Source organism: Xiphophorus couchianus, chromosome 13 (genome assembly GCF_001444195.1).
Source record: "Xiphophorus couchianus chromosome 13, X_couchianus-1.0, whole genome shotgun sequence".
NCBI classification, from domain to species: Eukaryota; Metazoa; Chordata; class Actinopteri; order Cyprinodontiformes; family Poeciliidae; genus Xiphophorus; species Xiphophorus couchianus.
This window is the reverse complement of record NC_040240.1, coordinates 8,274,695-8,288,867: the sequence shown is the minus strand read 5'-3', so window position 1 is coordinate 8,288,867 and position 14,173 is coordinate 8,274,695. Positions and strand designations below refer to the sequence as shown.

The 14,173-nt window shown below is 40.4% G+C and overlaps 1 protein-coding gene across 5 annotated transcripts in view; it reads left to right on the top strand.

The window, feature by feature from the left end:
* The first annotated feature begins 178 nt into the window (after positions 1-178).
* The window catches only part of tax1bp1a (Tax1 (human T-cell leukemia virus type I) binding protein 1a), a 28,013-nt gene continuing 14,018 nt past the window's right edge, over positions 179-14,173 (top strand). For 3 of the 5 annotated variants that reach the window (XM_028035713.1, XM_028035712.1, XM_028035709.1), the window contains exons 1-6: positions 179-333; positions 1,152-1,267; positions 2,695-2,909; positions 7,637-7,739; positions 8,253-8,443; positions 10,340-10,495. In XM_028035713.1, the coding sequence (XP_027891514.1) occupies positions 2,721-2,909; positions 7,637-7,739; positions 8,253-8,443; positions 10,340-10,495 (639 nt within the window). In that variant the 5' untranslated portion in view covers positions 179-333; positions 1,152-1,267; positions 2,695-2,720. Of the gene's footprint in view, positions 334-1,151; positions 1,268-1,744; positions 1,800-2,694; positions 2,910-7,636; positions 7,740-8,252; positions 8,444-10,339; positions 10,496-14,173 lie in introns of all 5 variants that reach the window. The other 2 variants (XM_028035710.1, XM_028035711.1) reach the window with 2 other exon arrangements.

The window sequence follows — 14,173 nt, the reverse complement described above, 5'->3', positions numbered from 1 at the left end:
CCTCGGAGCTGACGGTACATAGTTGCAAAAAACACTATATGGTGCAGTATTTTATTTTGAATGGGGTGGTGGGTGGGAGCTAATTTATAAGTTTATTATAAAGAGTAAAAGTTTGTAATGATAATAATATACTGTCGTTGTTTCTAGTCGGGGTGTCCTGGTTCCCCCCACCGGCCCTCGCAGCATCACTGGTGCAGCAGCTCAGCATCATCATCTCTCCCTCTCTCTGGAAGAGACGCATCAGCGTCAGAGCTGAGAGTGGGGGGAAAATAAACACAGAGATACGACGAAGAAAGTCTCTGTTTTTTTACAGGTACAAGCCATTTAATAGAGGTAAGGTTTATTTTCATGCTAAACTGGCTCGTGTGTGTTTGTGTGTCATGTGTCATCGAGCTCGCCGCCCTAAGAGGATGATGCTTAGCTAGCTAGTAGTGACTTGACACAACACGGCCCGTCCACCAGCTAATGTTAGCCACCTTTAATGAGATAAGCCTTAGGTTGCTTTAGCTACAGTTCACTCGGCCGAAGTGTATTTTAGCTGCTCGGTCGTGGATCTCACGTCGTTTCTGTCTGTAACGTTACAGCTTTGAAATGTGCATTTCTGCATAATATTTATTACCCTGTTTATTCCTGGGGTGGAGTCATTATAAGATGTAATGCGTTGATAGACTGTTTTGCCTTTTTGTGGTTCCAGAGTGAAAATACAGGATGACAGGGATGCCAAAAAGCTGCATACATTCACAAGTGTTTGTTTCTTTACCATCAACCTGAGCTTCCCTTTACAATTTTCCTACACAGTTTGGAAAAGTATTGGAGTTTTCAAGTCTGAAAAAGTATGCAATGGAGAAAATTTACATGTATTTTTTTTAATTGCCAGATTTATTCCCCATCTTATCGTCTAAATCCATCATTCATCCATCTTGGTGCTCAAAAAGTGCATGGAAGTACATGCTGTTGTGTGTTTATGGCACTTTACAAAAAGAAAATTGGTCAATCGAATCCAATCATAGATATATTTCAACTGATCCTATCAGTTGAAATATCCTAATGAAGTGTTATCAAACACTTCATTCAAGATCCCTATTCGGAAATAGAGAAATGGAAACGCGGTCTTTCATATCAAAATCACCATATTTATTATTATTTTCCAGCCTTTTACCTCCCGGTAAAGGAGCAGAACTTTGTGTCACCATGAAATCATCTTTGACTTGACTGAACTCCTTCAGAGCCACAGAGGAGAAATTACTCAACAGTTTACACATGCAAGGTAATACATTTGATTATTACAACTTTGATTGGGAAAAAAAGCTATGGCAGGGTTTCTCCCAGTGTAATATAAGCCTGGTGGGCCACCGGGTTTTACTTGGCCCCCCACCATGCTAAGTTTTTTATTTTAAATATATATATATACATATATATATATATTTTTTACAAGTAACAGAGGCAGTAAAGACGGTTTAATAGTTGGCACATTGACCTGGGTGTGAGGGCTCCCCTTTGGTTTCATATGCTATTATTTCCAAATTATGATCCTAACATATGCACCTCCGAATTTTTGTAACTTTGAACATTTTTTAACACAAAAACACGGCGGGCTGCTAGTGGACTGGCGTATTGTCTCTACCACCGGGCTATGCAGGTTTTCTGGGGGAAACCCTGTATTGTAAAGGCTTGTTCTTACTCAATGTTTGGTTATCACTGGCCTGGTAAAAAAAACCTTTGTTCTATGCTTCACTTCATACAGAGGGTCTGGACCCTTGGCTATTAAAAAACGATTGCAACTGTTTTATTGCCGAAGAGTAAGATCCCTTTTATTAATTTACCTTTTAGAAGTGGAATATATGGTTACAAGATGGTGGACGAGTCAATACTTTATAGAACCTTTTATTAGTGACACATATGGGTCCATAGTGCAACATTAAAATAAAGCATCAAATCAAATCCACAATGTCACAAATCTACATGAAGGCTAAAGCGCCAATGATTCCAGAACTTTGAATAAAACATGACTGAGCTAAATGGAGAATCTGTCAGGGACACAATTACACTATTTGTTTAGTCAACTGTACACTCAAGAGATTCTGCAATATAGCATGACGAGTGGGTACACCAACAGTAACAAACATTTGACTTACACTGTTCCATCTTAGCATTTTAAGCAGCAAAATAATTCCACCCTTCTATGCTACAGTGAGTTTCTGAATGTTGCTTTCTCTGCAGCACCTCCACAAATGGCCAGTGTACACTGGGAGACAATAGGCTTATTTAAAGTGCCCAATTTTCACTGGAACAACGAACGTACAAAATTTACGTCTCAGCATATTAACTTGTGCATACATGATTTTGCATTTCATTTGAAAAGCCATATTATCAGATACGTAGCGTCCTAAGTATTTATCCACAGCACAAACAATAGGAACAGTACCAGACAGAGTCAAGTCAAAAAATACGAAATTGTTGTCCTCCACACATCTATAACTAAATGTCATGCTCTATAAGCATATTGAGAACAGACCCCCAGTAACATCTTCTGATGATCTGCCACACTAAATCCTCATTAAATACATTGAAGTTTATGGCTATAAAGTGACAACGATTCAAAAGATTTGAAGACTTCTGCAAACTGATATTTGTGTGAAGGGAAAAGAATACAATCTCCTCCGACTGTTTCTCTTCTGTTTTTCTCACTTCCAGGCAAATGAAGTGACCAGCAGGGCAGCATGTCATCATTCCAGGTGGTGGACTCGTCTCCTGGCTGCAGCGTCAGCATCATGGAAACATCCAACTTCGCTCATGTCATCTTCCAGAACGTAGGGAAGAGTTTCCTACCACAGGCCCCCTTGGAGTGCCGTTACACGCTGACCCCTTACATTACTCCCCACCCCAAGGACTGGGTGGGCATTTTCAAGGTATTCGATTAATGCAATTTACTTTGCTCTCAGTGTTCAAAGTATAATTTTTTAAAATCACAGCCATTTACGCAGGTTTCTGTTGGTACAAACAAGTGTTAGGGTTGCATTAATTGCCCGTAGTTTTGCACTTAGCACATTAACACATGCATCCACCCCGACAGTAATGATTCGTCACTACAAGCCTGAAAACCTACCGCAAGCTTTGGTGTGGTTGTTCTGCAGGCAGAACAAGGAAGAGTATACACGGTGGGCTGTTTGCCCACATTTGGCCCTCTTTATGACCCACTCTGATTCTTATTAAGACCCCTTCCCTTTCCATCATTTCACATGTGCCCCCCGATTCCCTTTCCTTTGACTTTCCATCAGCCCATTTCCCCTTCTCTGCTTGGACTCTTTTATCAGGGCCATCAAATCTCACACGTAATTAACAGGAAATGGGAGCCGGGAAACTTAATGTCTCGTAAAGACAAAAGACAAACGTTTTATCGTAGTTTTAAGAACTGACTTCAAATCCACCAGTTCAATTAAAAAGGAATAAAGATGCTGAGTTTATTTGGAAAAAAAAAAAACTTGAGGATTGGAAAATGTAATTATGGTAAATCATGCTAAAGAAACCCGTTTGATGGTCAGAGCTCCATGTCAGGGAACAAACAGACCGTAGATTTTTAATCCTCTTTGACGTATATGCCTGTCTTTCTTGCATTCATTAGGACTTTATTTTATAGTTGCAAAGTCTTGTCACTGTCTTTATACCCATTAAACTAAAACAATATTTACTGTACTTTATTGGGAATAAGTGTGCTAGAATAGCAAAAAGTGGTGCATAGATGTTACATAAAAGGAAAAGGAAAATATAGTCCTTAGCTCCTCATGTAAATACTTTGTAAAACCACATGTTTCTACAGACTTCACACATAACTAATAGTTGTGCACATTCTTTGCAAAATAGCTTACGCTCATCTGTACAGAGCAGTTTATAAATCATGACACAGATTCTTTAAATTATTTAGGTCTGGACTTTGACTGAGTCAATTCCAGTTTGGTTTTTTTTGGCGGGGGGGGGGGGGTTGCATGACCATTCATTGCACAAATTAAATGCGATCGCAATAAAATTTTTGTTTTCAAACGGTTTAAGACCCTAACGCAATGCACATGCGCAGAAGTAGAAGGTAGACGTCACAAAGAAGCGCACTCTTTACGAAAGTTAAAATGGCCGCCGCCGTCGATGGATCAATTTTAAAGTTGTTCAGCAATGGGAGCCGGCAGTATTGTCACATGATCATAACAAGACGAAGGACAGCAGGAAAAAAACAAAGCACAACTAATAGCAACAGCCTTTTTTGAGCATTAACCGCAACTTCTGTAGGAGAAGTGTGTTAGGCTGTGCAGTCGAACGACGTAAAAGTCGGCCAAAATGCGATGCGACCGTTCTGACCGCAGACGCTTTAAAAACTGTCGCATACATATCTGAGTTAGTACCACACAAGAGTGGCACAAATCGGAATTGTTGGGGGTGAAAAGATCGGAATTGCCTGGTTCTGATTGCCATGAAAACATCTGATCACATGTGCCTATCGTGTGAATGCATCCTAATGTTTGTTTTGTTTTCAAATTCTTCGACCTGATCCGTGGGAACTGATCTGACTCAGCCTGTTAGCTTAGTTAAATATCCATGCATCAGGACGTTTGTAGTTGTTTCCTGCTCTTTTAGCTTTTGAGTAAAAAACTTTGAGATGCTCAATGTTTGGGAAATTGTTTTATAACCCAGTGTATGTCCGTGTTTGCTCCTTGTGATGCTTTGTGTTCACTAAAGTTCTCTTAACACATCTCCGAGGCCTTTGCAGAACACCTGGATTTGTACTAAGATTATCTCTTTAATTATTAAATGACATCTGACCGCAGTTGGTTCCATGGGATTGTGTGGATACAAATACACGCCGTGCTTTTTAGATTTGTATGTAAAAAATGTAAAAACCATCTATCATTTTGCTTCCCCTTTGCAGGTAAGCGCTGCTTTGTGTTGGTCTCACAAAAATGTTAAAAAGTTCAAGTAGTGCAAAAATAAGGCACTGAAAATGAAGCGCCATTCCAAAAAAAAATAAAAATGTTATAATCTTTCACAAATTATGCACATTTTAAGCTATGCCAGCAAGTTTCAGTTCGAGTTACGATGCTGGGGAATTTTTTAAAACAAAACTGATTACAGTTGACTTTCACACTCCAAAGCTGTTAATACTAGTCTTTAGCATGAAGGTTTATGTCTTCCCAGAGGCAAAAACTTTTCGCAGGTCTGACTCAGGGACAGAATATTTTCTTCCTCTTTCCCATCCCATCTTCATGTGCTACCTGTGAGAGAGCCAGACTAAGCAGCAGAGCTGAGATCTGCTGTGAGCATGACTCAGAGCAGGCAGGGACGGTTGGTTTAAGTTGAGTACAGACGCCTCCTCGTGGCTAAAAGTGTTCATGCAGCACATTGATACAGGGATTCTGATGCAACAAACATGTTCCTGGACGGTGTTGCCCTCCAGCAGTATTCACATGCTGTGTGTACACGGTAAACATGGACAGTGTACATCTTAAACACGCTTCTATAGCCCAGCGTTTGCTTTCTGTGTGTGCTTTTCTTTTTTGTGGGGGATAAATTTTAGAACTCCCGATCACATTTCCAAGTTTTTAACTCGCCCACTCCCACACCACTCCAACAAACAAAAAGGAAACCCCAGAAGGCTTTCAGTTGCGGCATGTTTCGCCGGGTCGGCAGGGAGAAACCCGTTGCGCGAGCGTATAATTAACGTGTCATCACGCTGTCCCCTCTCACTTGGCCTTGAGTGATTGATAGCTGCCTTGCCTGTGATTATTTTATAACATCACTCCTCTCCTGGAATGCTACTCCACGTCTAAGCAAACGTCAGTCAACCTCACCTCTGCAATTAGCAAAATTATTGATGCCTTTTTTTTCTCTCTCTCTTCTGTCTTGTGCAAACACACATGACCGCACAAGCAAAGGCTGGCGCGAGGCCATCGGAGCGCCGAGCTCATGCCTGAGACACTGGTGGAGGTGGAAAAGAATGTTCTTGGCGCAGGACTTCACGCTGACTGCTACTGGCGCTTTGCAGCATTGATGTGATGTGTGTTACGTGATGATGGGGGTGGGGAGATGCAGTGATTAGGTTTAAGGAAACAATGCGTTTAAAACTGACACTTTTGACAAATGCTTCCCGTAGTTCAGTTGATTTACAGTTTGAAAGTCTAAATACTTTTATGGGATTGGTGTAAGTAACTCAACATTTCAATAAAACTGTTTTCCATTGTATCAATTATTAAAGTAATTGTTTATTAGCTAGCTAGGATATTAACAGCAGGATATTTAGATTTTTCTTTTTTTTTTATTGAACCGTGCAACGACTTTGTCCATCCTATTTCCTTCATAGGAAACTAGACAATGTCATTGAATCGTAAGACATAATTCTTATTCTATATATTAATTTTAATATATATTTTTATATAACTTTTTTTTTTTTTTTTTAATTTCATAGGACCACGTGATTGAGTTGTGCCACACATTTAACTTGAACGTTTGGTGGTACATGACTGACTTAAGAAAACAAGAAATTATTTCCGGGAAAAAAACAATATCTCCTTCTTCCTGTTTTTCTTTTTATTCTTCACTGACTGAACTTATAAAGTCAAACTGACCAAAGCAACGTACACTAGCGCTTCTTATTGCAAGATCACTACTCTTCCCGTGGAGGCACAGTTACTCCATCCACCTGTCCGTCCATCTTTCAGTCCAGGTGTCTGTCCATCCATCCATTCATCCGTCCTTCCTCTCCTACAACTTTCACAATTTACAACCATCTTGTGTTTTATTAGGATTTTATGTGATTGACCAAAATAATCTCATGCATATCTCTGCTGTGGTTCTGAAAATGTTTGAAAATTAAAAAATAAACAAGCAGTCTTCAAAAGTGTTGGCATGCACATACATGTATTCAGCATTATTGAATCAATGCTTTGCTGAACCACCTTTGGCTAGAATTACACATACAATGATTCTGTAGGTGCAACACAAAATAATTGTATATTAGTAGGTCCCTCCTTACTTACAAGACGTAGCTCAGTCTTGATAGCATCACCGAATGTTATTTTTATTTCTTGCCACAAATTCTTTATTAGATTTAGGTCTGGACTTTGACTAGGCCATTCTAACGCATGGATATGCTATGATTTAAATAGGGGTGCTTCCTGACTGATCACTGAACCTTAATGAGCCTGACCTGCCGATACAGATTTATTTGTTTGAAAAGTCGCTAAGTTGGCAACAGGGGGGTGACTTTTGTTTATCGTGCACATGCAGACTCTCACAGCAGAGCAAAGGTGGGCAGTGGTTGATTTTCAGGCCTTTGTGGAAATAGATGGTTTGGTTTCTCGTGTAAACATTGGCAGATCGGCAATCTGCTGAAGTTAAGGAAATCGGGGCCGATCGATTGGTGCACTTCTTCTTGGCATTTGCCCTGGATTTCTTTATTTATTTGAAATAAAGGGACGTGAATACATTTAAAAGTAAAGTTGTTATTGGTTGAAGAAAAGAACTTGTAGAGCTGAGTTCTTCAGACAATTTTTTAAAAGTAAAAAGTAATACACGTATCAAAAAAAAAAATCAATATTTGGACTGTATGTGTTTTAAAATTTAAAATCTTTTTTCATGCATGCTGCTTCCCCAGGTTGGTTGGAGCACAGCCAGAGATTATTACACCTTCCTTTGGTCTCCCATGCCTGAGAACTACGAGCCGGGAACTACTGTGCACAGGACTGTTGTGTTTCAAGGTACGCACTCAAGAGATCCACACACACATTATTACTGAAACCACCATACAGAGCCTGGGTATTCCAAAGTAACTCCTCCATTTTACGGTGCATATAAAAACCAGCACTTTTATTTAATAAGGGAGAACGACCGCAAACGACGGCCTGGGACCCACGCACCTCTCCTACCACACACACACACACTCTCACGCTGAGGGTCTGCGGACTGGTTTTTACTGGACCTGGAATGGTCAGATATTACCCAGTGAAAATATGAGTTCACACTGTGGTGCTTTAGGAGTCAGTAAAAGCGGCCGGCCACTGGTTCGACTCTTCTCAACGCCGCTCCGTTTCCGAGTGGAGAGTATGAAGCGCCAGTTGAATCTCAGAGTAAATACAGGCTGTTTGATGTGTCAGCATGCGGAGGACTTGTTGTAAATATAGACAGAAACACTTGTTTGTATTAATGTCAAAACAGGTTGGAAATAAAACATAATTTTAATACCGCACCTCCTATTTCTCTCTCCCTCGCAGGCTATTATGTCCCTAAATCGGACGGGGAGTTTTACCAGTTCTGTTATGTCACTCACGCGGGGGATATCAGAGGTGCCAGCACGCCCTTCCAGTTCAGGCCTGCCACGCCCACCGAGGAGCTGCTGACTGTCACAGAGGAAGACAGCAACTCAGACATACTGGTCGTTACCACCAAGACCGGGCTGCTAGAGGTAGACCACACACGACCGTTGCTTATATTTGGTCTTTCTGCTCTTGACCTCCTAGCAGTCAACGCTGACATCATCAGCTGCTTTTTTTAGGCAGCAGCAGACACATGGCAGTATATCTTTGTCCCATTTCAGCTCCTCGGCCCTCGGAACTGAATCAGTCCAACTCTTCTGCTGCGTTCATACAATCGGGTTCTTTTCGTGTGGCAGAATGGCATGAGATTTTTGCACCACTGTGTTTCAAATGGCCCATTTTGAGGCTTTTTTTTTTGTTACAAAATAAAATGTTATTTTAGTAGCTGCTTTTTTTTTTTGTTTCTGTATTTAACATATGAGCAATATGCCTAACTCTCCAGGGCACAATTTCTTACATGGGAGGCAAAATATTATAAAGACATGTGTTCAGTTGTGCCTGAATGAATTACCAGTTTTGTCTTGATAGATCCAGTCAATGAGGATAGGGCACCCTCTGTGGTGTGTATCCATGTGCATGCCAACACTTTTGAAGACTGCTTGTTTATTTTTAATTTTCAAGCATTTTCAGAACCACAGTAGAGATATGCATGAGATTATTTTGGTCAAACACATAAAATCCTAATAAAACACAAGAAGCTTGTGGTTGTACAATATAAGAGGATATGACCATGCACTGTAAATAATGTTTACGTTGGCATCTAATTCAAGGATTGCTGTCTGTACAAAATTAAATTGAAGTGATAGTTTACGTTCTCTTTTCTCGTTTTATTTATTTATTTATTTTTGTTGCTAGTTTTAAAACTTGCCAAACATAAACTGGATGATTCCACACCCATAATCTATGTTTTAAAGAACAAACACTGTTTTAAACACAGTTTTAATTTGTGGAAATGAAAGGGTTTTCTAGCTTGTGCAGGAATATCTGCAGAACATAAAAAGAAGATGTAAAGAGCATGTGAAGTGTTTTACATGTAACTAAAGCAAAGGATAGAGTTTGCTATACAGTAGGGCTGTTTTGTTGCCGCTGCACAAAATACAGAGATCACAAGTGAGCAAAAACAACTTGCTGGCTCTGTTTAAATAAAATTGTAGGCCAAATTTTTTGAAAGACTCTGTACATTTTGTGTGTTGTGTGGACACTAAGCTTTCTGTACCAACGCTGAGCCACAGGGATGGGAACATATGTTTGATTTTTGATTTTTATTTTTGCCATATAAGGATATGTGTGACTGTATGTTTGTGTACTCCCTCAGTAGTACATAGTTGTCATGGGTACTAGAAGTTAAAATTGAAATGTTTGTGTTTCTATTGCTATAGAGTCCACAATAGGAGATAAGTCGATTAATCTTCTGTCTGAAGCACTCCACACCAAATGACTGCAAGGATGTTTGTAATACTGCTATGCCGGATGTTGAAGACCCTCCAGCTTGTGTTTACCCAGCAAGTGGTGCAATCTGGCAGGCCCTATAATGATGCAATAGTGTTTTATGTCGAGCTATTTGCGTATTTATTCTTTCTCTTTGATATAAGGCATAAATTTTGACTGCTACGGTGTGTGTATTTTGAATTTCCACACTGGGAGACGTTATTCAGCGCTTTCATTCAGTATGAAAAATGAATTGAAACAAACACTTTTATTGTTTTATATTAATACCAGGAAAGATGCCTTTCAGTTTTGGACTAAATATGTCAAGGTTTATTTTCAATTTAAAATGAGTAAATCTCAGTTTTGGCATTTGTTTCTTTCTGCTGTTGTGCCGTACCTTTACACCCCATAAAGGTCACTACTGAATGTTTTAGAGAGTCTCTTTGCCATGACACTCACAGAACCTATTAAAGAAAACAAAAAAAGATACATTAAAACTCCAGATCTCCAGATACTGGCGCCACATTATGGTTGTTTTGTCTCCTTGTGTCTGACAGCGTGTGGAGGAGGCACAGCAGGAGCGCATGGAGCTGCTGAAGGCCATGCGCCTCCTACAGGAGGAGAAACAACAGCTGCAGGAGGAGCAGAAGCAACTGGTCAAGGAAAGGGAGCAGGAGAGGGAGACGTGTTGCCTTCTGCGGACACACAACCAGGTCAGACAGACGAGGCGGTCTAAAATGTTACCAAACGAGCGAAAGCACACCATTTGTGTGCATCTGCGTGCATAACCACTCATTTAAATTATAAGCCGTTTAGATGATGTTGAGACCGAAAGTGGGACAGTTTCATTGTGTTTGTGTGTGCCGTGGATCTCAGAAGTGTACACACCCCTGTTAAAAGTCCAGGTTTTTATGTTGTAAAAAATTTAGATCATAGTAAATCATTTCAGAAGTTTAATATCACATTTATCATGTAGAATGAATAACAGACAAAGCTATTAGGGGGTAAAAAAAACCCCCAAAAAACGAAAAACCCTAACGACCTGGTCACGCAAGTTCCCCCACACTTAAACTAGAACTTTGTTGAAGTACCCTTCTATCCAGTTTCAGTATTGAGTTTTCTCGATTTGACAGTATTTGCCAACTGTGTCTTGCTAATGTTCTTCAGACCTCACTAGATTTGCCAAGGCGTCTCATGGCCAGAGCCCCCCTTTCTGGTGACCGCGGGGATTTTCTGGTCAAGATTTTGTTAATTTTTGATTATGCCACCACATTGTCTAGCTGTGGGCATGGTAAGTCTGGATTCATCAGACCATAACATTGTCCTACAAAGGAAAATTTTAGTCACAAATTAGGCCTGGGTGTTTTCTTTGGAAGAAAATTATTCAGTTCTGCAAGTCCTTGCTTTAGACACAATAGAGGTGACGTTCTCACATGCAGAACACAACAAGAAGTTGACAAAACGTCCTAGAGCTAACTGGGTTTTTTTTCCCGCTCCTTATTTTTGGAAAACATCTCGTTTTTGTTTTGTCGCCCTGGTGCAATATTTTCTTCTGTTAATGAACTGAACAATTGCAAGTAGTTAGTTATTGGTACAAAGTGTCAGTGGATGGTTTGGATAGTTATTTGCAGCTTCTTCAATAGGATTGCACCGATTGCAATTTTCTGGCCGATCACACCTACATTTTATTTCAACAGATTTGTTTTTTTTATTATTATTTTCAGTTGAATTGTGCAGAAGTGTTGTGCCAAACCGAATTTGGAAAATGGTTTAAAAAAAAAAAAAATTGAAGCCACCGAACCTTGGCTTTTTAACAGGGATTTGTATACGGACAGCCAGACGCCGCTAGCACTTCCCACTAGTAGCCGCGTCCTCGTCAGCGATCATTGACCTGAAAACTTCAAAGTCCCGCACATTTATGAACAATTTGCGTCCATGTTTGACAGACACACTTCAAACTGCTGCTATGTGAGCGTGTGTGTGTGTGTTTGCGTGCCTTCCCCTCCGCCCCCCTCGCCTCCCACTCCTTCCTTTAACGACCTGACTCAGTGGTCCAGAACGGAATTGGGACACAGTTTTTTCCCGGGCATCTGGCGTCAGCGACGATGCCATCTCGACCGCAGAGTGAACAAACATGACGTCAAACGCACGCGCGCACCAAGGCGTCGCGCTCGCATTCAGGTCGCACGCCAGCGGGGCCCCTCGGGTTTGCCTTCACAGACGCACATAACACACACAGACACACACACACACAAACACACACTCATTATGCCACCCGCTTGCAAAAACCCTTTTAGTCTGTGTGTGCCGAATGACAGGAGGGTAGTCCACAAAACCGCCTTTATGAAAAAACAGCCCTGCCCAGCCTCAGGGACAAACACAGCTCAGTCACGCGATTCGGCGGCCACCGGTCTCCTACTATTTTTCCTCGCCTCTTTCTTTCTCTTCCAGGGCTACTTTTGTAGGGGATAGATCATCAGAGACTGAATCACATTTCGAAATAGGAAATCTGTAACCTGGACATTTGTCAATCTTTTCCCTGTTCCCAGGATGAGTCACATGTAGGGTTTTTATTATTTGCTGCATTGCTCAGTTGATGAGAACTGGCTTGGCACCGGTTCCAGTTTTTAGGAGAGCAGAGGGGTTGGCAGAAAGAGGTGAAACACTGAAATCTGCCAAGAGCTCTGAAAGTTTGAATCTGGTCTCATATCGCCCCCTGGTGGACCTCCCGGGCCTGAGGTCCACTGTAGTTGAGATCAGGCTGCTTTGAGTTAGCCTGCTGCTCTTATTTTATGAAGGACAAAATTGCCATAAATTTAAATGGTAATACACACACATACACACCCACACACGCACACACACACATTGTTAATACTGTGCCGCTTCTCATTCAACAGCCGTGTCCATCTGTGGATATACGACTTGTTGGAGGGTGCGTCAGCTCGTGGCTCTCCCGATGAAAATATCCCTTTGAGTTTAACATGAAAACATAAGTACATATTTTGTGGCTGCTAATTTTACGACTACACTTTTTATAAGGTCTTTATGCACTGCTAAAGTGCTTCCCAAATGCCAGCCGTAAAAAAAATCATACAGCGATCCATGTAGAGCCAAGCCCAGAGGGAGACGGGGCCTTAGTGTGCACCGATGGGTGCATTTGGACTCTTATCTACGTTGAATTGATTGTTACCGTCTGGGTTTGACATTCTAAATGTCCTTTTAATGTGCAGCTGTAGCTTCGTGCATGCATGTGTGTGTATTGGGGAAGAGAAAGTAGGTGCGTTTTTTTTGTTTTTTGCTTCTGAAAGAAAGGCGTGTGCAGAAGCTATGCTGTCCTGTCACTTCTAATATTAGCCGTTGATGATTTAAAGTCATTCAGTAGCAATGTGCAGCAAGTTTAAACAGGATGTTCTTCAGCCGGCACACACCATGTGGAAAAAACATGCTTCATGTTTTCTTTTGTTAGCTAGAGCTTTTTTTTTTTTTTTTGCATCTGTGTGTTCCTTACAGTGTCTTATACTCATATTCCTTTTAGAGTTTCAGATGTTTTCATTGGGTCTTTATGTGGCAGACCAACGCAAAGTAGCGCATCATTTTTTTGCGCGACTTTGCAAGGGGGGACTACATACACACCACACTTTCCAGATTTTATTTGTGAAAAAATGTTGAAAACTTGTATAATTCTCCTTCTATTTTTGAATTATGTACAACTAAGGTAATATATGTCGTGATATACATGTGAGCAATATCAATAGATAATACATCTGACAGAATATTCAGTACTGAACTCTGATCCTGAACCGCACAGCATTCTGGGAGAGGTAGGCAGAGGGAAGGCTTTAGCCCACTGTGAGCTAAGTATCAACTAACTAACTCACTGTTTGGTTGCCTAGCAACAACCTGTTGAGTAATTGAGCAGCAGCAGTTTAAAGTTTTGCCACAGTATGTCACAAATGCTGAAAAATAAAGAACAACAATGTGGAGGAAAAACTGTAAATAAAACAGGGAAGGTCATGCCAGCAGTTTGCCAATATTGTTTTAGATATTTAAAAAAAAAACTACATAATTATCAAAATAGACCTCTCCACTTGGGACGCTTTCTTCATAGTATAAATATATATACATATATACAGTATATAAAAAATAATATTTTAAAAAGTCAAATTTCCTTGTAACAGTAACTGTAGGTATTACTGTTACAAAGTAATTTTTTGCTGTTTCTGTCAAAGTAAATGACTTTTAATTTTATTTTTCTTCAAATCACATACATTCTTAAAATAAAAAATAAATGAGATTTGATTTGGGTTTGTTAAGTTTCACTGATCGCTTTTGGTTTTTCAGTTTCTGACGGAGACCCCACAAATAAATTCCCACCCATTCAACCAAAAAGA